The sequence below is a fragment of the Bos mutus genome, chromosome 22 (genome assembly GCF_027580195.1).
Source record: "Bos mutus isolate GX-2022 chromosome 22, NWIPB_WYAK_1.1, whole genome shotgun sequence".
NCBI classification, from domain to species: domain Eukaryota; kingdom Metazoa; phylum Chordata; class Mammalia; order Artiodactyla; family Bovidae; genus Bos; species Bos mutus.
The window spans coordinates 29005010-29028066 of record NC_091638.1 but is presented as its reverse complement, the minus strand read 5'-3'; the positions used below and the strand labels follow the sequence as shown (position 1 = coordinate 29028066).

The window sequence follows — 23057 nt, the reverse complement described above, 5'->3', positions numbered from 1 at the left end:
AATCCAACTATTTCTGTTTACAGGAGACATACCTCAGGTTCAAAATGCAAATAAGTTGGAAAAGATATGTCAATCAAACAGCAACCACAAGGAAGCTGGACTGGCTATACTAGTATCAGATAAGGTAGAATTTAAAAAGCAACATTAGTAGAGAAAAACAGGCATATTTTGCCATGATGCAAGTGTTAATCCACTAAGAAAATAGAACAGTTGTAAACATTTATGCACTGTTTTTGCATTTATGTAAAATGTAAAAGCCCCCAGAGTACTTGAAGCAAAAAATGACAGAATTAGAGGAAGAAATAGGCAATTCACCAATAGTATTAGGCGATTTCAATGCCCCACGTTCAGTAATGGATTAAGCAGTATGCAAAACATCAACAAGGGAATAAAAGACTTGAACAACATTATAAACCCGGTACAGCCAGATAAATAAATATATATTAAAAACAAAAAAGTTGGAGAGATGGCTGTTTCATCTAATGCACAGAAACCAGCACAGAGAGTCAAAGAAAGTGAAGACACAGAGCCATGTGCTCCGAACAAAAGGAAAAGGTAAAACTCCAGAAACAGACCTTAATGAAATGGAGATAAGTAATTAACCTGATTTAAGAGTTTAAGGTAATAGTCATAAAGATGCTCACCAAGGTTGGAGAGCAATGCATGAACAAAGTGAGACTTTAAACCAAAAGGAAAAATATAAGAAAGTACCAAATGGAACTCACAGAGCTGAAGAATACAATAACTGGGCTGAAAAATTCAATGGAGGGGTTCAACAGCAGACTAGATCGAGTGAAACAAAAAACTTGAATTTTCAGATCAGTAGTGAGAAAAAGAAGAATGTATTAGGTGTCAGTAAGGTGGAGGGTGGAGAAGGCAATGGCAGCCCACTCCAATATTCTTGCCTGGCAAATCCCATGGACGGAGGAGCCTGGTAGGCTGCAGTCCATTGGGTCGCTAAGAGTCGGACATGACTGAGCGACTTCACTTTTACTTTTCACTTTCATGCATTGGAGAAGGAAATGGCAACCCACTCCAGTGTTCTTGCCTGGAGAATCCCAGGGACAGCGGAGCCTGGTGGGCTGCCGTCTATGGGGTTGCACAGAGTCGGACACGACTGAAGCGACTTAGCAGCAAGGTGGAGGGTGGGGGATGTTCACATCAAAAGATCAGGAATCAGAAAGGCTTCAAACTTGTCAGCAGCAGTGGGGGAAGTGCTAAAATATTGGAGCAATGCCTTTAAATTCAGAGGCAGTTTTATGTCTAACCTAGTTTCCCTACCAGACAAGCTACAAATCAAGCATGTGGGTAGAATCAAGACATTTTTAGATGTGCATAGTTTCAAAATATTTACCCCCTTCAGTCTTCTCTCTGAATAATGTGTTCCACCAAAATGAAGGAGTACATTCAGAAAGATAAAGATGCGAGATCCAGGAAGCAGACAATCCCACACAAAGGAGGCATGAGAGGAGTCTCAGGGGAAGGGAGATGCAGAGCATCCTGATCAGAGCAAATCAGGAAGCTGTGGAAGAAACTTTGCCTAAAGTATAGACAACTAAGCAAACTCACAACAGAGGGAAAAAAAAAAAAAAAAACACAGTTATTACTTTCAGGGAAAAAAAAGTTATTCAGAAAGGGAAAGTCACATGGTTTGCTCCATGGCTTAATTGGAAATCATGTTAAATAATCATCATAAAATAACATTGTGTGTTGATGAAAATGATATTTTGATGTTGCTAAATTGGGAGATGAGGTATGTATGTGAGCAGTGTTATGGAGTTGATAGTTTTTGTGAAAAGGACCTGAATTCTCTTCTAAAGTAGGAAGTCAGTAGATGAGACGTATCTGACATAGTAAGAAATATCTTCCTAGAGCTCCTAAAGTCCCTTGGAATTTCCTGGGTAATAGGCATGTCTTTTTGTCTTAGTGAAATGACTTGGTGGGCTTCTGGATAGGGGCTGATGACTAGAAAGGCCAAGCCGTGATTAGAAGCTTAGAACTTCCAACCCTACCCCCTTTCTCTAGGAAAGGGAGAGGGCGATTGGAGATTGAGTTAATCATTGATCATGCCTGTGTGATGAAGCCTTCATAAAAATCTGTAAACAAGGAGGTTCAGGGAGATTTTGGGTTGATGAAGACATCCATGTTCTGGGACAGTGGGGCAAACTTCATGGAGACAGAAGCTCCTGGGCTCAGGACCTTTCTGGACCTCCCCTTATGTACCTTTTCTTCTGGCTGCTCATCTGTATCCTTTTTTATATTCTGTATAACAAGCCATAAAAATAAGTGTTTCACTGAATTCTGTGAGCCATTACACCAAGTCATCAGAGTTGAGGAGGGGCTCATGGGAACCTCTGATTTGTAGTCAAGTCAGACAGAAGTGTAGCAACCTGGGGACCACTACTTATGATTAGCGTCTGAAGGGGGCCGGCATTCTTGTGGGACTGGGCCCTTAACCTTTGGTAACTAACTGTGGTAGTTCTTACTAATTCAGATAGTATCATAATTGAATTGTAGGATGCTCAGCTGGTGTCCAAAGGAAGCGCTGGGAAATTAGTTGGTGTGGAGAAAAGCCTCGTACATTTGGTGTCAGAAGTGCTGTGAATTCAAAGAATTAAGTTTTTTCTTTTAGTGTGTTATTCAGAGACATGAAGGTACATACTCAAAGAATTGAAATTGGTTGTTTGGTGTGAGGAGGAGGAAATGTGGCAGGAAAATTATTTTTTATTTATTTGTGTATGTCTGTCTGTCTGTATTTAATTACTTACGAAGCCTTCATTAACTGCTCAACCCCTGTGATTCTAGAAGAAATGTATCCACTACAGAATTCCCTGCTGGTTCAATGGTTAGGACTCTGTGCTTTCACTGCTGAGGGCTCTGGTCAGGGAACTAAGAAAATTACCCACTGAAAAAGTGTCAGACTTTATTTTTGGGGGCTCCAAAATCACTGCAGATGGTGACTGCAGCCATGAAATTAAAAGACGCTTACTTCTTGGAGGGAAGGTTATGACCAACCTAGATAGCATATTCAAAAGCAGAGACATTACTTTGCCAACAAAGGTTCGTCTAGTCAAGGCTATGGTTTTTCCTGTGGTCATGTATGGATGTAAGAGTTGGACTGTGAAGAAGGCTGAGCGCCAAAGAATTGATGCTTTTGAACTGTGGTGTTAGAGAAGACTCTTGAGAGTCCCTTGGACTGCAAGGAAGTCCAACCACTCCATTCTGAAGGAGATCAGCCCTAGGATTTCTTTGGAAGGAATGATGCTAAAGCTGAAACTCCAGTACTTTGGCCATCTCATGCGAAGAGTTGACTCATTGGAAAAGACTCTGATGCTGGGAGGGATTGGGGGCAGGAGCAGAAGGGGACGACAGAGGATGAGATGGCTGGATGGTATCACTGACTCAGTGGACGTGAGTCTGAGTGAACTCCAGGAGTTGGTGATGGACAGGGAGGCCTGGCGTGCTGCGATTCATGGGGTCGCAAAGAGTCGGACACGACTGAGCGGCTGAACTGAACTGAACTCTTTGTGTGGGGGTTTTTTGGAGCATGCTGCCTGGTGTATGGGATCTTAGTTCCCTGACCAGGAGGTCAAACCCATGCCCCCTGCAATGGGAGCTTGGAGTTTTAACCACTGGACTGCCAGGAAAGTCCCCCACTAGTAATTCCTGAAATCAATTTTGTAGATAATAATCAGCTCTTTTAAAAATTAAATAAGTAAGAGTAGAATTGAGTAAGGGACATGCATTACTATAGTAAGACAAATAATATTTTTGAAAATGTTTCTGTTTTATGTATTTGTGTGTGCACATTCTAGTATTGGGATATAGATGCCTTTCTTACTGTGGGGTACAATTGAAAATACTTTGAGAAATGAGGCTTTAAGATAGGTCTTCAGGATGTGCCACTGAAGGGAGGGGACTCTATAGTTGGTCCACAAAGACCACACAGTGACTGTTACACAAACGCATGAAAGATCCTCGGACTGATGATTTTGTCAATTCTTCTCAGCTCTGTGAGGAATGTACTGATTTGTAACATTTTTTTCTACGGAGGAAACTGAAGTTAAGGGAAGTTTACCTTATTTTTTTCCTGGGCTATATCTTAGAGCCTGGATTGAAGCCCAAGTTTATCCCGTAGTGTAGTCATTCTGTCTGACTTCCTGCAATCTCTAAATGCCAAATTTTTCTTCTGTATTTATAGAAAAGATTCCCAGGATATTCCAAACTACCTCCTTTGGAAGATTCCCATGAATCTTCCATCGTCATCTGTTAACTGGGTATAAAAATAGTACACATGTCTTTGTTCAGACTCACTTGTTCAGTGAGGCCATTGTATTTAAAATTGCTCCTCTCCCTCACTCTGTTTTTCCTTCTCTGCTACTATCTTCAAAGTTTCATCTATACTTTACTTGTTTTATTTTTTGCTTTCTCTCACTGGCATCTAAGTCCTACCAGGGGAAAAGTCTTTGATCTCCAACAGATAGTGCACTGTACATATTAACAGAAGGCACTCAGTAAAACTGTTTGGAAGGTATGGATGAGAAGGAAGGTAGGTAGGAAAGCAGGAAGGAAGGATAGAGGAAAGAGAGGGAAGGAGGGAAGCTGGATGATTGGATGCATGAATGAGTGGGCAGGGCTTTACCAAGTTCATCAAAGGGTCCTAGAGAGGATTTGAAGATTCAGTGCTTATTAAGTGCCCAGACTTGAACCCCGTAAATATTCAGTAAATGTTAATTGAATTTCATTCTCATATACAAGGAAAAGGAAAATATCCTTTGAAAACCAGTCCAATTCAAGTGGAAAACTATAGTTGCTTGCAACCCAATGATCCTGTTTCCAGCAACTCCCTAGCAGAGGGGAGAGTCTCAAAGAAGGCACCATCTGACTCAGACACTGGACTCTGCTTTAAAGGACAGTTGCCATGGCTAACAGGATGTCTGCAGCGAGCAAGAGAAGATAGTAAGTACTTGCTGGCTGGGATTGCAACACCTGGTAAGAAGAGGAAGCAAGCCAAAGGGATGATGGGAGCAGATGAAAGAGCTGAGAGAGCCAGTATCTCGGAGCACGCCAGAGAAACCAGACACCTTCAGGAATGCAAGGCCTGTGCAACACGGCCTGCATGCGGTTAGAACAGTTGGCCCCACAGCTGAGATGATGAAATCGAAGACCAAACACAAGCTTGACAAGTCAGAATTTTAGGAGAACCATCCTGAACAAAGCCATCTTTGATTTGCTCAACTCAGAGGCAGTCTGAATCTTGTTTGTATGGTGATCAAAGATTACACTGATTGGAAGAGTCTACTTCATTGATGGGAACATCAAGTCAGTTTATTTCTCTCCTTCAATTCTTATCTCCTTGTAGCAATGATGTGAAACAACAGACTAGCTACAGCTCAAGCAGGCAGAATTTTGTTAAACAGGCAGCATATAGTACACCCTTGAGACATGAGACTGGGCTGACCCCAAAGGAAACAGGCTGATCCCAAAAGAGTGGCCTCCATCTCTGTTAGCTTTCCTCTTTCATACTTTCTGTCACCTCCCCCTGGAGCCTGATTGGTCCAGCCTTATTCTAAATAGGGCTTGTACCAGCCACCAATCAGGGAAGGGAATGCAAATAGACATACACTTCTCACTCTGGTTCTTGACTTCCTCTTTCTTGGGCTTTTTCTTTTGTTTGCCTTCTACGTGATTCTTCCAGACACCAGCTTGGACTCCTTTTTCTAACTACCTAACAGGAACATGTGTAAATGTAGCAAGGACACGGATACAATCTGCTCTTTGTTAAAACTTCACAAAAATGAATATGCAAGTTATATGTCATTCCACAAGAGGGCACAACAGAAGCAAAAATAAAAATTGCTATACTTTAATTTTCTCCTGTACGCTTTATTTATTTATTGGCATGACACCTTTAAAACATTTTTGTCACTTTCAGACAAGCACAACGACCTCTTTGGTACATAAGTTATTGTTTTTGTTTGTTTGTTTGTTTTTGTTTTTTTCAGAATGAGGGCATTATAATGCTTTCTTTTTTTTTTCCCCCTTGGAGTACAGTTGCTTTACAGTGTTGTGTTAGTGTCTCCTGTACAGGGAAGTGTATCCTATACACATATCCCTTCCCTCTTGGACCTACCTTCCACACCCCCCACCCACCATCACACCCATCTAAGTCATCACAGAGCACCCAGCTGATCTCCTGTGCATTTTAAGCTAGCAGTTTAGTGATCCTCTTTTAAAATCTCAAAACAGTGTAAGTGGTGAATCACTATTTAATCGAGTGGATATTTATTTTTGTACAGATTTGCAATGAAACAGGACAAAAGAGCACTATAGAGGAGTGATACTTTCCAAGTGTTCATAATTCTCTCCCCTATCTTAAACTATTTTAACAGTATAAAGGATATTTGAGAACATATAGCATCAAACAGAAAGTTCTTTGCTCTCTGCACATCTAAAACTAAGGGGAAATATCTCAAAGTAGATAATTACAAAGTATGTGTTGGTGGAAATATAAATTAGTGCAGCCACTGTGAAAAACAGGATAGAGGTCCCTTAAAAAACTAAAAGCAGAGTTGCCATAAGATCCAGCAATCTGACTCCTGGGAATATATATGGAGAAAATTCTAATCTGAAAAAATGCATGCACCCTGATGTTCATAGCAGCACTATTTACAAGAGCCAAGACATGGAAACAACTTTAGTGTCCATTGACAAATGAGTGGATGAGGATATGGTACATATATATAATGGAATATTACTCAGTCGTAAAAAAGAATGAAACAATGCCATTTACAGCAACATGGATAGACCTAGAGATTATCATACTGTATGAAGCAAGTCAGAGAAAGACGAATATCATATGGTGTCTCTTATATGTGAAATCTAAAATACGATACAAATGAAATGATTTACAAAACAGACAGACATAGGAAACACACATATGGTTAGTTATCAAAAGGGAAAGAGGTGGGAAGGGATAAATTAGGAGGTTGAGATTAGCAGATACAAACTACTGTATGCAAAGTAGATAAGCAACAAGGTCCTACTCTCCAGCACAGGAACTGTGCTCAATGTCTTATAATAAACTATAATGGGAAAGAACATCAAAAAGACTGTGTGTGTATATATGTATTTGAATCACTCTGTGTTGTACACCAGTAAGACGCAACGTTGTAAATCAACCCTACTTTAATTCTGAAAACTCCAAAACTATGTGCATCATATATAAAAGCATTCATTCAACAATACTTACAAAACCCAAACTAATTTCAGATAGTATTAAGAATAATGAGAAAAAATTAAAGCATTTTAGGAATGTTGGGGAGTGGGGCTGTCTGAGGAGGTCGCAGTTGGGCTGAGATTTGAATTCCTGGCCTTGAAAAGGTCATGTGCATGCGTGCTCAGTTGCTTCAGTCGTGTCTGACTCTTTGCCACACTATAGACTGTAGCCCACCAGGGTCTTCTGTCCAGAGGATTCTCCAGGCAACAATACTGGAGTGTGTTGCCATGCCCACCTCCAGGAATCTTCCTGATCCAGGAATCAAACCCAAGTCTTCTGCGTCTCCTGCATTGCAGGTGGATTCTTTATACTGAGCTGCCAGGAAAGCCCTGAAAAGGTTATTTTTGTATATATATTTAAATATGTAGAAACTGCCTGAGGTGGGGTGAAGTTCACTGAACTGTTATGGTTAGTTAATTCTAAAAAAGAAGAAAGGGTATAAGAGCATGGAGTGATGGGATGCTGGGGAGAGGCAGAAAAAGAACTATTTGAATTTCTTATTCTGTGGATTGCTGAATTGTCCATACTTTTATAATATACAAGCATGAGTTTGTATAATTTACCCAGTTTTTAAAATGGCAAACCAGTAAGAAATAGAAAAAAATAATTTTCATAATGTATGGAAACTTTTTATTCACATTTGCAAGGATATACAGACATGCCAGAATTACAGAGGATCACAGAAGTTGCTTGCCTCTTTCTGACCAGGTATTCTGGTTCTGGGTGTATTTACATTAAAACAAACAATAAATGCTACAATTATAATAGAGAAAATGATGATTGTACTGATCTATTTACTTGTCTCCCTGCCATCAGTGTCCCTTCCCTCCTGCATGCCACTCATAGATTTTTTAGTTTTTGAATGATATTCTCATGTGGATTCTCAGCCCAGAGTTCCTGTTGTCTTATAGGATCAAGTCGGGACAACCCCTCAGCATGGTTTTTCAGGGCCCTTTGCATTCTGAACGAGTTCACTTCTTAACTTTTCAGCATTATTCCAAATCATAAATTCTTCTCTTAGATTGCCACCTCTATTTACTAGAGGATCTCTCAGAGGTTACCCAGCCATCAATGGACATCTTTGTCATTACCTGTCTTTCTCCGTTTCACCCAAATTTATTTTCTCTGTAATAGTTTCAAGATAGGTCCGTGTAAGTTTTTTGAAAAAGGATATGATAGAATGGTGGAAGAAAAAGGAATTAATTTTGATCAAGTTGCATATATGTATTGAAATGTAAGATTTTCTTTTTGTTCTGAGTTTTATTTGGAAACAGGAATTTTGGTTCCAGAGGAAAAAGTCCAAATAGCCCCAGAAATCCTCTTCTATCCAGTTTGTCTTTTTGTAGAATGAGAAGGGCTTGGGGACTATAAACATTTGTCCCAGAATCTAACCCCTTCCCAGGTAGCACTAGTGGTAAAGAATCTGCCTGCCAATGCAGGAGACGTGAGAGACTCCGGTTCAATCCCCAGGTCAGGAAGAACCCTGGAGAAGGAAATGGCAACCTACTCCACTATTCTTGCCTGGAGAATCCCATGGATAGAGGAGCCTGGCGGGCTACAGTCCATGGGGTCACAAAGAAGCAGACACAACTGGGCAACTAAGCACACAGCAAGGTACATATAATGTAAAATGTTTTAACTAACCATTTTTAAGGTACAGGTCTGTGGCATTCAGTACATTGTGCAAACCATCACCATCTCCAGAACTTTTTCATCTTCCCAGAGTTAAACAATGTCTGCTCTTCTTCTGTGTTTCCATGGAGACCATCATCCGTTTAGTCATGATCTAACGTTGTATATGGAGACTGTGACTTGTAGACTGTACAAATGAATTGTTGCTATTTTAATTATATTCAAGTCTCTGTTTTTTATAAATGTAGATGTCTTCCATTGGTTAGAATAAAAGATGTGTTTCTTTTTTGCTTCTTGAGATGTCTTTTCCTCTCTTCTGTTTCCATCTTCTCCTTTAACTCTCTTTAACCCTATCCTGATTATCACTAACATCATTTACCGAAGATCCCCCCTTTGGAATTCAGTTCTGCTGAAATCTACATGGCTTTTTTTTGCTTTTGCTTCTGTTCTGCCCTTTCCCTTTGTAACCAGCAATGGGGAGTCCCACAGTTGGCCACTCAAAAGCCAATAGGAAAGTTTGCTTTATTTTGGATGCCAGCAATGGTGGGCTGGGGGGAGGGGGAGGCTTTTATAGACAGAGAGGAGGGGGGTGCAGAAACTGCACAGTCTGGTCTGACAGTCATCATGAAATTGGTGATCAGTGGTCTGACCAGTATCACCTTGATTGTTTGAAGTACAGTTTATCTTTAGTTTTCCGGTCTGTTCCCATTTCCTTGAGGCCATCTCTAAGAACTGTGGCAGCGGATGTCGTGGCTACGGTCTGGTCATCATGTAGTTAACTTCTCCCACCTGGTGGAGGTTTCAGTGTCTGGAAGACAGCTCACAGGATATAGCTCAAAATATTATCTATAGGCCTTGAGAAGGAACTAAAGATCCTTAATTATACCTAGTGACGAAACGATTATTTCATCTCATCGGACTGTTTTCCTTTGTTTCTGCATTTTCTCACTTCTCGGATTAAACTTATTCTTTAGCTAAACTCTTTTCACAGACAGAAGGCAGGCAGAGGTCACAGGGGGCAAGAACCATAGTTTCCTGCTCCATTTAGCCTCCTTCAGCTCCCTTTTGATTCCTTCAGTTCTTAGGGTCTTTTTAAAATCCTGGAGCGGTAAGGAAATGGGATATTATACATATTTAGCAACTTAGCTGCCCCATTAACAGAGACTTGGAGGGTGATACACTGGACCACACCAGCAAAAGAATGATATTCAGCACAGTAGGTGTTGTGTTGGTTTTCTCTTCAGGAACGTGGTTCTTTTATTCCTCAGCTATTCACAGACCTTCTCATTTCTCAGGACCTCTCCTTTTTTCTGCAATCAGCCTTGAAGGATATTTAAAGTTACAATGGTTTTGAGACAGCTCAGTGATTGAAGTCATTACTTTGGGTAAATATTTATTGCTGCCTAATATGTCTACTAGGCATTACACTAGGCCCACAAACTTTAGAAGTTCACTAGACCTAGAAGGTCCCTGCCCTCATGGAACTTCTATTCTAATTGGGGAAGGCAATGAGATGAGAAAATAATTTGGTTGTGGACAGAGGTAGTATAGTGGGGTGATGGAGAGGCTGGAAGGCAAGAGGAAGGAGGCTCTTGGGTAAGCATTTCTGAGGAGGTCACACCTGAGCTCATACCTGCAGGCTGAGTTGGAGCTGGGCATTCAAAAATGGTAAGTGGAAAGCTCTGCCTCACATGTGGCAATCTGTTAGTAGCACTTTGCTCACAGGCTGGGGATGACATTTATCCTAAATCACAGATGCTCCCTAGAGCTTAATCTCGAGAGCCAAGGAAAGGGAGAGAAATGTGAAGTTACTGTTAACTGATTTATATCAACAGATATGATTTGGGGGCATCATTAATTTCACACTAATCACAGTTTTGATACTTTAGGCAATTGTCTAAAACAAGAGCTCACAAACCTTGAAACTAACTAAAGCATCAGAGCTGCACATGTATTTCATAAATTATAGATGCACTGTTTTTCAGCAGATTTGAGCACCTTATCTCCTTCACCTTGGGTGCTTTGAATTTAGGGAATAAAGTGAGAGAGATCATTAGAGAGATCAAAAGATGATTCCTGGGAATTCCTTGGCTGTCCAGTGGTTAGGGCTCTGTGGCCCAGGTTCCATCCCTCATAAGGGATCTAAGATCGCACAAGCCATGCTGCACGGCCAAAAACAAAGCACAACAAACCAAAAAACAAACAAATCCTTTTCCAAAAGATAATTCCTTTGTTAAATGGGATAGTTTCTACTTTATGTGTTCTTTTTGAACATGGGGGACTTATGTGTTAGTTTCTAACTAAGCAAAGGTGTAAGTGTGTCTCTGACAGTGGAAACTCTGGCTATATATAGGCAGGAAGAGAAGTGGAAGTTTTTGGCTTCCTATTAAGTCTGTTTTGCTCCCTACCCTGTGTTGACTTTGACAGTAATTGAGCCATAATGAAAAGCTGAAGGTCTTAAAGCCAGAGTTGTGCTAGGAGGTGAAAGATCACCACTGATAAGAACTCGGTGCCCCCTAGGGTCACAGAGTATGTCTATCTTTTAGGGACCATGGTTCATGAGTAACGAAAGTGCAGTGAAAACTCTTGAAGAGGTTTAAAGATGAAAGTGGTATCATCTAATATGTTTTTTAAAAAGCCCTCTGGATCTTTCATAATGATATGAGGCTCAATCCATCAGGAGCATCAGATCAGATCAGATCAGTCGCTCAGTCGTGTCCGACTCTTTGCGACCCCATGAATCGAAGCACGCCAGGCCTCCCTGTCCCTCACCAACTGCTGGAGTTCACTCAGACTCACGTCCATTGAGTCAGTGATGCCATCCAGCCATCTCATCCTCTGTCGTCCCCTTCTGCTCCTGCCCCCAATCCCTCCCAGCATCAGAGTCTTTTCCAATGAGTCTGCTCTTCGCATGAGGTGGCCAAAGTACTGGAGTTTCAGCTTTAGCATCATTTCTTCCAAAGAAGTCCCAGGGCTGATCTCCTTCAGAATGGAGTGGTTGGATCTCCTTGCAGTCCAAGGGACTTGAGTCTTCTCCAACACCACAGTTCAAAAGCATCAATTCTTCGGTGCTCAGTCTTCTTCACAGTCCAACTCTCACATCCATACATGACCACAGGAAAAACCATAGCCTTGACTAGACGAACCTTTGTTGGCAAAGTAATGTCTCTGCTTTTCAATAGGCTATCTAGGTTGGTCATAACTTTCCTTCCAAGGAGTAAGCATCTTTTAATTTCATGGCTGCAGTCACCATCTGTAGTGATTTTGGAGCCCAGAAAAATAAAGTCTGACACTGTTTCCACTGTTTCCCCATCTATTTCCCATGAAGTGGTGGGACCAGATGCCATGATCTTCGTTTTCTGAATGTTAAGCTTTAAGCCAACTTTTTCACTCTATACTTTCACTTCCACTCTAAATGAGTATGCACCTAAAAGCCTAATAACAGAGCTTCTAGCTGTAGAAAGCAAAACCATGCTTAGAGAAATGGAGAACTACAAAAATCCACAGTTAGTGTGGGAGACTTCAGCACTCTTTGTTTTTGGTAATTGTTTGTTAGTGTGAAAATTAACAATGGCTCCCAGATCATATCTGTTGACGTAAATGAACTTGCAGTAATTTCATATTTCTCCTCTCTTTGTGTCTGAAGATAGAACTCCGTAGAGCTCCTGTGGTTAAAATAAGTAAACAGAAAATCAGTTAGGACCTAGAAATCCTTGACAACACTATCAACCAGCTGACCTAATCAGTAGCTATAGAATTTATAGAATGCTCCACCCAACAACTGCAGGATAAACATTCAGCATTCACCAAATGCTGGGCCATAAAACAAGTCTCAGTGAAAGGGACAGGATTGAAATCATGCAGAGTATGCTTCCTGAGTATAAGGAAGTTAAATTAGAAACAAACAGTAAAAAGGTACCTGGAAAATCCCAAATATTTGGAAATTAGCACCCCCCCGCCTTGTAGATAACCCATGGGTCCAAGAAGAAATGACACTGGAGTTTAAAAAATTGTTCTGGCTACTCTGTTAGGAATAGATCGGAGGAGGAATGCCAGTGAATGGACCTTTCCAGAATTCTAGGAGAGCTATAATGGTGCCTTGGACTGAGGGTGAGGCAGCGGAAAGAAAGAGAGATGGGCAAATTCAGGTGTATTTTGGAGGAAGAGTGCATGAGAGTTGCTGAGAATTGGATGTGAACGATGAGGGTAGGAGAGGAAGCTGCTGCTGCTGCCGCTGCTAAGTCGCTTGAGTTGTGTCTGACTCTGTGCAACCCCATAGACGGCAGCCCACCAGGCTCCCCCGTCCCTGGGGTTCTCCAGGCAAGAACACTGGAGTGGGTTGCCATTTCCTTCTCCAATGCATGAAAGTGAAAAGTGAAAGTGAAGTCACTCAGTCGTGTCTGACTCTTAGCGACTCCATGGACTGCAGCCTACTGGGCTCCTCTGTCCATGGGATTTTCCAGGCAAGAGTACTAGAGTGGGGTGCCATTGCCTTGGTTCAAATTATTTCACATCTCCCCATTGCTCTCAGGGTCAAGTTCAAATTTGTCTGCGTAGGTCCTGATCAGGCCCCTGCCCACTTGACCAGCCTAATCTCTCCCCACCCCTGGCTCCTGGCTCTCCTGCTTTAAGCTTCAGGCCCATCAGCCAACTTGCCTATGTGTTGTTCTCTCCTGGTTACTGGGTCTTTTCACATGCTGTTCTATTTAACACTCTTTGCCCTGTTCTTCACTACTAATCTCTTGGCTTAGATGTCACTTCATCTGGTAAGCCTTCCTTGTTTTCACTCCAAACTGGTTTAGGGGGACCTTATTTGTGCTTCTGTGCTACCCCTACCATTAGCACATCTTTCTTTGCTTTATCTGCCTTCCCAACTAAACTTCCTTGAGAACAGATAATATGCCTCATTCTTTTACTACTACTGCTACTGCTGCTACTGCTACCACTATGGCAGCCAGTTATGGGCTGTGAATCAAGGAACTAGCCCTCCTGAGAGTGAGACAGTAAGACTATCACACAGCATTTAAGTCCGCATTGTGTGTGTGCCAGGGGCTTCACATGCATTATCTCATTTAATCATCCCAACAACACTCTAAAGTGAGTGACCGATCCCACCTACAAGATAAGGAAAATAAGGCTTAGAAGGCTCGAACCAGCTTGCTCAAGACCACAGTTAGTAGTAGAAACAGAATCTGAACACAAGTAATTAGATTTCAAAGCCAAAACTTCCTGCCACAGAGTTGTGCTGTCAAAGTCAGAGTAAGGTTGGAGCAGATAATGAACTTGAATGAGAGCCAGTGGCCCCTGATAATCTTGCTGCCCATGGCCAGCCTTTGATCCTTACTTAGCACAGAGAGCCAGCAGGGTTCCCCGAGGCAGCTGCCCAGGTTGGGATGATGAATGGAACCAGAGCAGCTTTGTATACAAATAGCTATTGTCTGTGCCTATGCCTCTTTTTGCCCTTCTCTTAGAAACCAAAGGCCTCATTTCTAGTGCTAATTTCCATAAGAGAATTAGAATGGCTGATTTTATACCCTTTTGTATTCCTCTGACCATTAAAACGTGGCCACAGTGATCCTCTTCAAATTAATACCACCAATAATTGCTGCAGAATTAGCCTCAGGAGACGCAGTGTTATAGAAGGAGTTGGGTTTTTCTCCTGTTTTGTTTTTGTTTTTTTTTTCTCAGATAAAGAGTAAAGAGACCTTTGTGCTCTTGTTTTCAGTCAAAGTAATAAGTGGATTCTATTAGAAAGGTTCAAAAACTTCCATTTTTTTCTCTACGAGACTTTGCCTGTTTAAAAAACACTTTATGGTCAACACATGCTTTGAAGTACTATGGCCACTGATGCAAATGGTAACTAACTACATTTGAAGTTTTTGAGAAATGGAATATTTCCTGCCATATCAGTAAGCAAGGATGCCAGAGTCATCAGCCATTCCAGCCCTCCAAATGTGAATTTCTGAGCTCTATGGGCATTCAGGAGGAGAAGGCAATGGCACCCCACTCCAGTACTCTTGCCTGGAAAATCCCATGGACGGAGGAGCCTGGTGGGCCACAGTCCATGGGGTCACTAGGAGTCAGACACGACTGAGAGACTTCACTTTCACTTTTCACTTTCATGCATTGGAGAAGGAAATGGCAACCCACTCCAGTGTTCTTGCCTGGAGAATCCCAGGGATGGAGGAGCCTGATGGGCTGCCATCTATGGGGTCACACAGAGTCGGACACGACTGAAGCAACTTAGCAGCAGCAGCAGCAGCAGCATGGGCATTCAGGAAGGAGAGTACCTGAGAGATTAGGCAACCCTCAGGTTGCAACCACTCCCTAAGGTGAGCACTGAGGATCTCAGAATGGGAAAAACTCAGGATACTGGCCCCAGATAACTGAGATGCATATGAAAGGAATGATTTCAGTGAGCCAGACTCTTGCATCTTCCTATGCCTAGAGAATCCCATGGACGGAGAAGCCTGGTAGGCTTCAGTCCATGGGGTCACACAGAGTTGGACGCGACTGAAGCAACTTAGTAGCAGCAGCAGCAGCATACATAGAAAAGCGCTAAATTCCTTAACTTGAGATACTTGGTTTTCTTTAAATCACAAAAATTCTTTTGATATTCAAACCGCATGGCCTTTGTTGCAAACTTCTGTATAACCTGGTTCCTTCCTGCCCACCCCACCCTCACCCGCCCCCGCCCCGTTGCATCCTCCCACCTTCTCTGAAGCAGTTCTCTCAGGGCTACTTGAGATGCTACCTCCTGGGCTTCAGTCCTAGAAATTTCTGCCGAATAAAACATAACTCTCAACTTTTAGGTTGCGAGTTTTTTTTTTAAGTCAACATTTTCAAAGAAAAAGCACAGAGACTTCTTATAGTAGCAGTGTGGCTATTTATTTATTTATTGAGTTTTTATTTTGTATTGGGGTATAATTGATTGTTAACAAGATAATTTCTGGTGAACGGTGAAGGGACTCAGCCATACATATACATGTATGCATTCTCCCCCCGAACTGCCTTCCATCCAGGCTGTGTGGCTATTTATTGAGTACTTACTGTGTACCAAGTTCCTTGTGTCTTTTACTCACTGGATGATTGTGACAATCCGGGGACAGGGGTGGTAGTGGTAGAGGTCTTGCTTTCTGCTTTTTACAGATGGGGAACGGGGGCCTGGAAAGACCAAGGAATTCATCCAGAGCCACAGGGCTCATGATGCCAGGATTTGAACTCAGGAATGCCAGAGTCAAGATTCCTAAGGACTATCCGCTGTGCTGTCCCTGAGATGTATCATTAGTCTACTTTTAGATGTCTATTTTGAAATATGATCTGTATACCCAAAAGAGCCCACCAAAGTGTTGTACACTTGAATTAAGATGAGGGTTTTTTTTTTCATTGTGACCTTGTTTATGATAACAAAAGCTTGAGAAGAATCTAAATGTTCTATTTAGATGATTAAAAAAATTATGGTAGATCCACACAATAGAACGCTATACATAAAAATAAGTAGATAAAATCTCTGTGTACTGAATGGAAAGCCCTCCTACATGTATTGTTTTGGTTAATAAAAAGGCAAGCAACAATGTCATGTGGCAGCCTGGGTGGGTGGAGAGTTTGAGGAGGAATGGAGACATGTACATGTATGGCTGAGTCCCTTTGATGTTCACCTGCAACGGTCACAGCGTTGTTAACTGGCTATACCCCAATACAAAATAAAAAGAAAGCAAGAAGACTGGAGACATTGTTTGTGCTCTGCTACCATTTGTAGTGTAAAAGGAAATTGTATCTTCACAGCTATGTAATTTTTCAGTCGGTAGTATTTATGTTGAAAAAGAAAAAAACATGAAACTAATTTTAATAACATTTTAATTCAGTATATCCAAAATTTTATCATTTCAACCTATAATCATTATAAAATCATAATGAGATGTTTGACATGCTTTTTAATGTCCTTAATATGTCTTTAAAATCTCTTGTATATCTATCACTGAATATCTCAGTTCAGTTTTTTTTTAAATTCTCTAATTTAATGGCACCCCACTCCAGTACTCTTGCCTGGAAAATCCCATGGATGGAGGAGCCTGGTGGGCTGCAGTCCATGGGGTCGCTAAGAGTCGGACACGACTGAGTGACTTCACTTTGACTTTTCACTTTCATGCATTGGAGAAGGAAATGGCAACCCACTTCAGTGTTCTTGCCTGGAGAATCCCAGGGACGGGGGAGCCTGGTGAGCTGCCGTCTATGGGGTCACACAGAGTCAGACACGACTCAAGCGACTTAGCAGCAGCAGCAGCAGCAGTATTGTTACTAACAGAACTTTTCCTGGGATAAGTGCTGGAATTCCCAGCAATGATTAATGTATTTACAAAGTATTTAACAAGGTTACATGTTTTTTTTTTTAATTTGGATAATCTGTTGTGACATGGTAGATGATCATTGTTTTTTATTTCATTTTATTGACATGTAAATTCTATTCCTCTACTACATGAGGAAGGAAAGATAAATGTTACAACTAATCATGTAAGTTTTAAAATTATTCAAAACTGAAATCTCTATGATGGCTGTGTCATATGGTGCCCATGTTCATCAATTTTAAATATTAGGATCTCAGTGGAATGTCTTAACTTGCCAACAAAATACCATAACTGGGTGACTTGAACCACAGAAATGTATTTTCTTATAGTTCTAGAAGCTGGAAGTCTGAGATCAGGGTGAGAACCCTCTCTCTGGCATGCAGACTGCTGCCCTTCTCACTATGTTCTCACATGGCAGGAAGAGAGCGAGCGAGAGTGAGATGAGTGCAAGAGCAAGTGAGCAAGAGAGAGACACAAGCTGTCTGATGTCTCTTTTAATGAGGACACGGATCCTGTCTTGCTGGAGAAGGAAATGGCAACCCACTCCAGTATTCTTGCCTGGAGAATCCCATAGAGAAGCCTGGTGGCATGATTGAGCACGCACACACACATCCCATCTTGAAGGTTCTACCCTCAGGACCTCAAGTAAGTGTAATTACCTCCCAAAGACCCCCATCTCTAAATACCATCACATTGAGTGTTAGAGCTTCAACATATGCATTTTAGAAAGACTCTTTCAGGCCATAACAAGTGTTGTTATAGTTTTAGGGTGATGATCCTTCTTTGGTTAAGCTACCTCTAAATTTGGCGGGACAATAACAAAACAAGGTAAATAACCCCATTACGATAATAACAATGGCTCTGAAGTCTCAGACCCCAGGGCACAATTCTGGTAAGCAAATAAGCATTTAGCAAAGGAGAACTTATTTACTTAAGGTGGCTGACTTGAATGATCTACAACAGAGGTGGAAAAACCAGAGCCCTTGAGTCAAGAACGTCTTTTATGTTTCAAATGGTTGACAAAAGAAACATAAGAAGAAGGTTTTGTGACATCTAAAGATTATATGTAATTTGAATTTAAGTGTTCCCAAGTAAAGTATTACTGGAATCACCCATGCCCATTTGTTTATATATTGTCCATGGCTGCTTTTATCCTACAACAGAGTTGAGAAGCTGCAACAGAGCCTAAAATATTATTCCCTAGCCATGTAGAGAAAAGCATTTGCCAGTCCCTGCAGACAAAGCTGGCCAATGACTTGCTTTGCCTATTCCCAAGTCTAAACCTTAGTTGAAAATATCATTTCGAAAAGATGCAGAGCCATACCCACCAACAGTGGAAGAAATGGATCCAGAGACAGAGGATTTACCCTAAAGCCTGGCATGAACTAGCCTAGTTGTCCAGCTTCAAGTTTCTAATGCCTGCCCTAGATTTTCCAAGAAAAAACTAAAAGAGAAAGACAGATGGCCTTACTGGAGGATGGAAGAAGAAGAATAAAGTAGTCATTTGCTGATATTCTCACTCCCTGGGAAGTTTAACCCTTACCAAATATAGTCAAGGGTCCTGGAACTGCACCAATCCGGTTCAAGATTGATCTTTCCTTGAGCGTCTAGGCTTTGATTGACACTTCTCCCTGAAGTCCAAGGAGAAGAAAGGAATGGGAGCTAAGAGTGATACCCTTTGTAGGATTAGCGTTCATCAATGAAATCAGTGTCAATGTTGACCTCTCGGGCCACTTCCTTTGTTTCTGACTTGTCATGTTTTCCCTCCTCACCCAATACATACAAAGGTAATTTTAAGGGACGTGGACTCCCTTCTCTACGTGGACACCGATGTTCTCTTTCTGAGACCTGTTGATGACATCTGGAAGCTTCTGAGGCAATTTAATTCCACGCAGCTTGCAGCCATGGCCCCCGAGCATGAAATCCCCAAGATTGGCTGGTACAGCCGCTTTGCCCGGCATCCTTTCTATGGCTCCGCGGGGGTTAACTCAGGAGTCATGCTAATGAATTTAACTCGGATAAGAAGTGCCCAGTTCAAGGTAAGAAAGTAGTTTATATTTCCTTTTTTAAACATCAAGGCTTTGTCTTTTCAGCGTGATGTTCCTGGAGTGTCAGTGTATTGACTTTAGAAGTAAATGGCTTGTAGAAAAAGCCAGGGAAGAGAAAGGCATTTGGAAAGTTACAGAATATTTGTTGGTTTAGGAAAATCCCAGGTGATTATGGAATTTAAAGCTCTTCAACAGAGTTACTATTCGGGAACATTATGTTGCATTTCTGAATTCCATCTTTAAACCCTGTGTGTATCTCAGCCTTCCAAAACTTTGGAGAACTTCTTGGAATTACCCTAGGGATAAATTTACACAAATATACAGAGATAAATGAAGAAGGCCTCAGCTTTTATCTTGGCAAAGAACTGGAAGAACCTAAGTGAACATCAATAGAGAACAAGTCAAAAAGAATTATCCTCCTACTAAAAAGGATTAGGTCAAATCTATAAGTAAGATAAGCAAGATTTCTAAAAAAACATTAAGTGAAAAAATTTAAATGCAACAAAACATGGTACCATAGGGTGTGATTCCTTTTATGCCTTAGAAATTTCCAGAAGAATACCTAAGAAACTGGCCATTAATTGTGGCTCCATCTAGACAAAGTGGGAATGTGAATTGTAGGAAGCAGAAGGAAAAATATCTTTACTTTTTACATCTTTGTGTGCTGTCTGAATATTTAGTGTGAATACGTTGCTTTTGTCTTAAAAATAAATAATTGTTGTGAGATAAGGAAAAGGTATTTTTCCTTAAGATACCTTAATTATGGTATCTGTATTTTGTTCCTTCACTTCAGAGGCAAGAATTCAGTGTAACAAAGAAGGGTTTGATCCGGGGCCTGCTTTTCTGAGAAGCCATAGGCCTGCTTCTAGTTCCGGGTCCGTCTGCCATCCGTGTGTACGCACTCCAGTCCTAATTCTGCTTTGTCCTATGCCTTGAGGCCAGCAGGACGCTTCCTCTGTTGATGTCATTTTCACTCTGGGGGGCAGAGAGTACAGGGCAGAACTTGTCCCTGTACACCGATACTCAGCAGATCAGATGTATTTGTCATACCGTAGCCACTGTGATGGTTTTGTCTTTTCCAGAACAGCATGATTTCAACAGGCTTGGCTTGGGAGGACATGTTGTACCCTCTCTACCAGAAGTACAAGAATGCCATCACGTGGGGAGACCAGGACTTATTAAATATTATTTTTTACTTCAACCCAGGTAGGTTCTCTTTTGAGAACGTGGTTCATGGAGGAGTTCGCCCACCTCACCCCACAGAACACATTCCAGCCTGGGCTGTGTTGGCGGAGCCTGAATTGTGCCTGTGTCCCCTGCAAAGGGGGCCTTTTCATCCGCCCTTGGGGTCTCACGTGGGTCGTCCTCTCGCTGCCAGCACAAAAGGTCAAATGTTGAAACCTCCAACACTGGGCTCCATTTTTCAAAAATATCTTTTGGGTTTTTCCATGCCATGCTTTGAAGAAGTACAGGCAAAATAAGTGAGTGGCACAGACCTAAATGAAAACATTATAATCTAAGTGCAAGGCCCTCTATAGCCTGAACAATTGCTAGATTGAAGAGACTTGATTCTTGGGATCCTGACAGTGAAGGGACTTGTTCAGGGTTAAAACAATGTAGAAGAGGGACCAAGAATACATATCCCTCTTTCTTTCCACCTGGAGCAAAGAAATTTTTCAAGTCAGTGATTTGGTGGACTTGGGGAAGGAAGGGGGATGTAAGTTTCTGGTCTGTGTTTTTATATTGACGCCTAAAGCTGAACATTTCCTTGTTTTCTTTCATCTTTACTACACTCTTACTTAATGTGATTGAAATCGAAACCATGTTTTCTCTTTGAGAAAGATCTCTGGGGAAAAAAAATCACTTCTCACCATAACCTACTTAGGACTCTCCTTGGTCTTTAAAAATCTTGAAATAGAGAATTTCCTGGTGGTCCAGTGGTTAAGACTTGGACTTTCACCACCCTGAACCAGGGTTTGATCCCCATTCGGAAACTAAGGTCCCATAAGCCATGCGATGTGACCAAAAAACAAAAAAAAAATCCTGAAATAGAGGCTCCTGTTTTCTAAGACTTCTGTCTCTGTATGTACCTGTATTTGGTTTTTTATAAAATTCTGAAACAAAGCCTAATCTCATATGTCTTTGAATCAAAAAGGAGCAAATCCTGGAAAAGAGAAAAAGCAGGTTGATACATAATGGACTTCATTTCCGGGAAAGATTCCCGATACTAACTCTTGTGATGAAGGGGGTGTGTTGGCTGTTGGTTTGTGGTGTGTTTTAATCCATTTCACTCTGATGGCAACAGGGACTTTAAAGTCAGCCCCTCCTCCTTTTTCTTCTTAAGCAGATTCCATCTTTTTTTTTCTAGGTCTAGTTATAGTGAGTAGGACTCTTGGCTACAAATAAAAGGCCCCTGGAGTTAGTCTAAACACAAAGGGTACTTTTTTTAATAAGCAAACTGGTGTTCTGTAGAAACCTAGAACAGGAAGACCTGAAACAGGCAAGGGAAAAGGCTAAGCAGCCCAGGCAGGACTTCCCTTCTCCCACTGAGGCTGTGCATTCCTCTCTTCGAAGGTTCTCATTCTGTGCTCATAGCACAGTACCACAGTTTCACTCTCCAGGTCCAGCCACAAGGAAAGACTAACTTCATCCCACTTCCAAATTCCTGGGGGGGAGGAAGCAGATGTTGGCAGCATGTTGGCCAGGAGCCTGAAGCTAAGGAATAACGACTGATGTTGATTATTTACTGCGTGTCAGGTGTAGTTCTGAGCATTTTCTTATTTAATTTTCATAGGAACTATGATAGAACCCCCATTTTACAGACAATGGTACCAAATGAAAGAGAGTTAAATAATTTGTGGCGTAAGCTAATGAATGCCAGAGCAGGGGTACAAGCCCAGGCCTTTCCAACTCCAGCCCCATGCCTTTAGGGGGAGGGGAAGGTCCCCTAGTTGAGGGGGGGTGTCTAAAGAGCTGTGCAGTTTTCCCCAAATGTGTCTCTCTCCTGCATTATTTTGTCCTGTATTTCAGGGGTCCCCAGTCTCTAGGATCTAATGCCTGATGTTCTCAGGTGGAGCTGATGTAATAATAATGGAAATAAAGTGCACAATAAGTGTAATGTGCCTGAATCATCCCAAAACCACACCCCCGCAAGCCTGGTCCATGGAAGAATTGTCTTCCACAAAACTGGTCTCTGGTGCCAAAAAGGTTGGGGACCACTGCTTTATTGCATTTTCCCTCTCTGTTGTGTGGCTTAAACTCTCTTCCATAGCCTATCTGTCCATATTCCCAAACTGAGGAATTCAAAAGATCTGCGCAGTTGCCTCCCCAGATATCTTCTTAGCCTGTTGCAGAGTATTTGAGGATATGATCAGTGAGTAAATAATCCTCAAAGGTGGTCACAAGCAGCTCTGCCATTAGACCAAGACCCTTGTCTTTAATTAATCTGAAAACCAGCTGAATTTAATGGTGCCCCACTGCCCATCTTAGATCCATTGAGTACAGGATTTTATAAAATAATTAGGAAGTTGTTCTGAATCCTGAGTCTGAGCAGTAGCAAGTAAATAACTGAGTTTCCTAACTTTAGGTCAATAAGTATTAGGTGTCTCTTTGAGCGTTCTTTTGTATGGCTTGCCTTTGATCTTTCATGCTTTATTCAGATCCTTTATCAAACATGAGCTGTTTGACCTGAAATCCAGTGATATCCATCATATTAAAGGTTTTTCTTTGTTTATATTGATTGGAAGCACTTTC

The 23057-nt window shown here is 41.6% G+C and overlaps 1 protein-coding gene across 1 annotated transcript in view; it reads left to right on the top strand.

Moving 5' to 3' along the window:
- GXYLT2 (glucoside xylosyltransferase 2) overlaps positions 1 to 23057 on the top strand; it is an 85118-nt gene that overhangs the window by 43368 nt on the left and 18693 nt on the right. Inside the window, exons 4-5 of the mRNA XM_070359055.1 lie at positions 19044 to 19295; positions 20387 to 20510. Of these exons, the coding sequence (XP_070215156.1) occupies positions 19044 to 19295; positions 20387 to 20510 (376 nt within the window). The remainder of the gene's footprint in view (positions 1 to 19043; positions 19296 to 20386; positions 20511 to 23057) is intronic.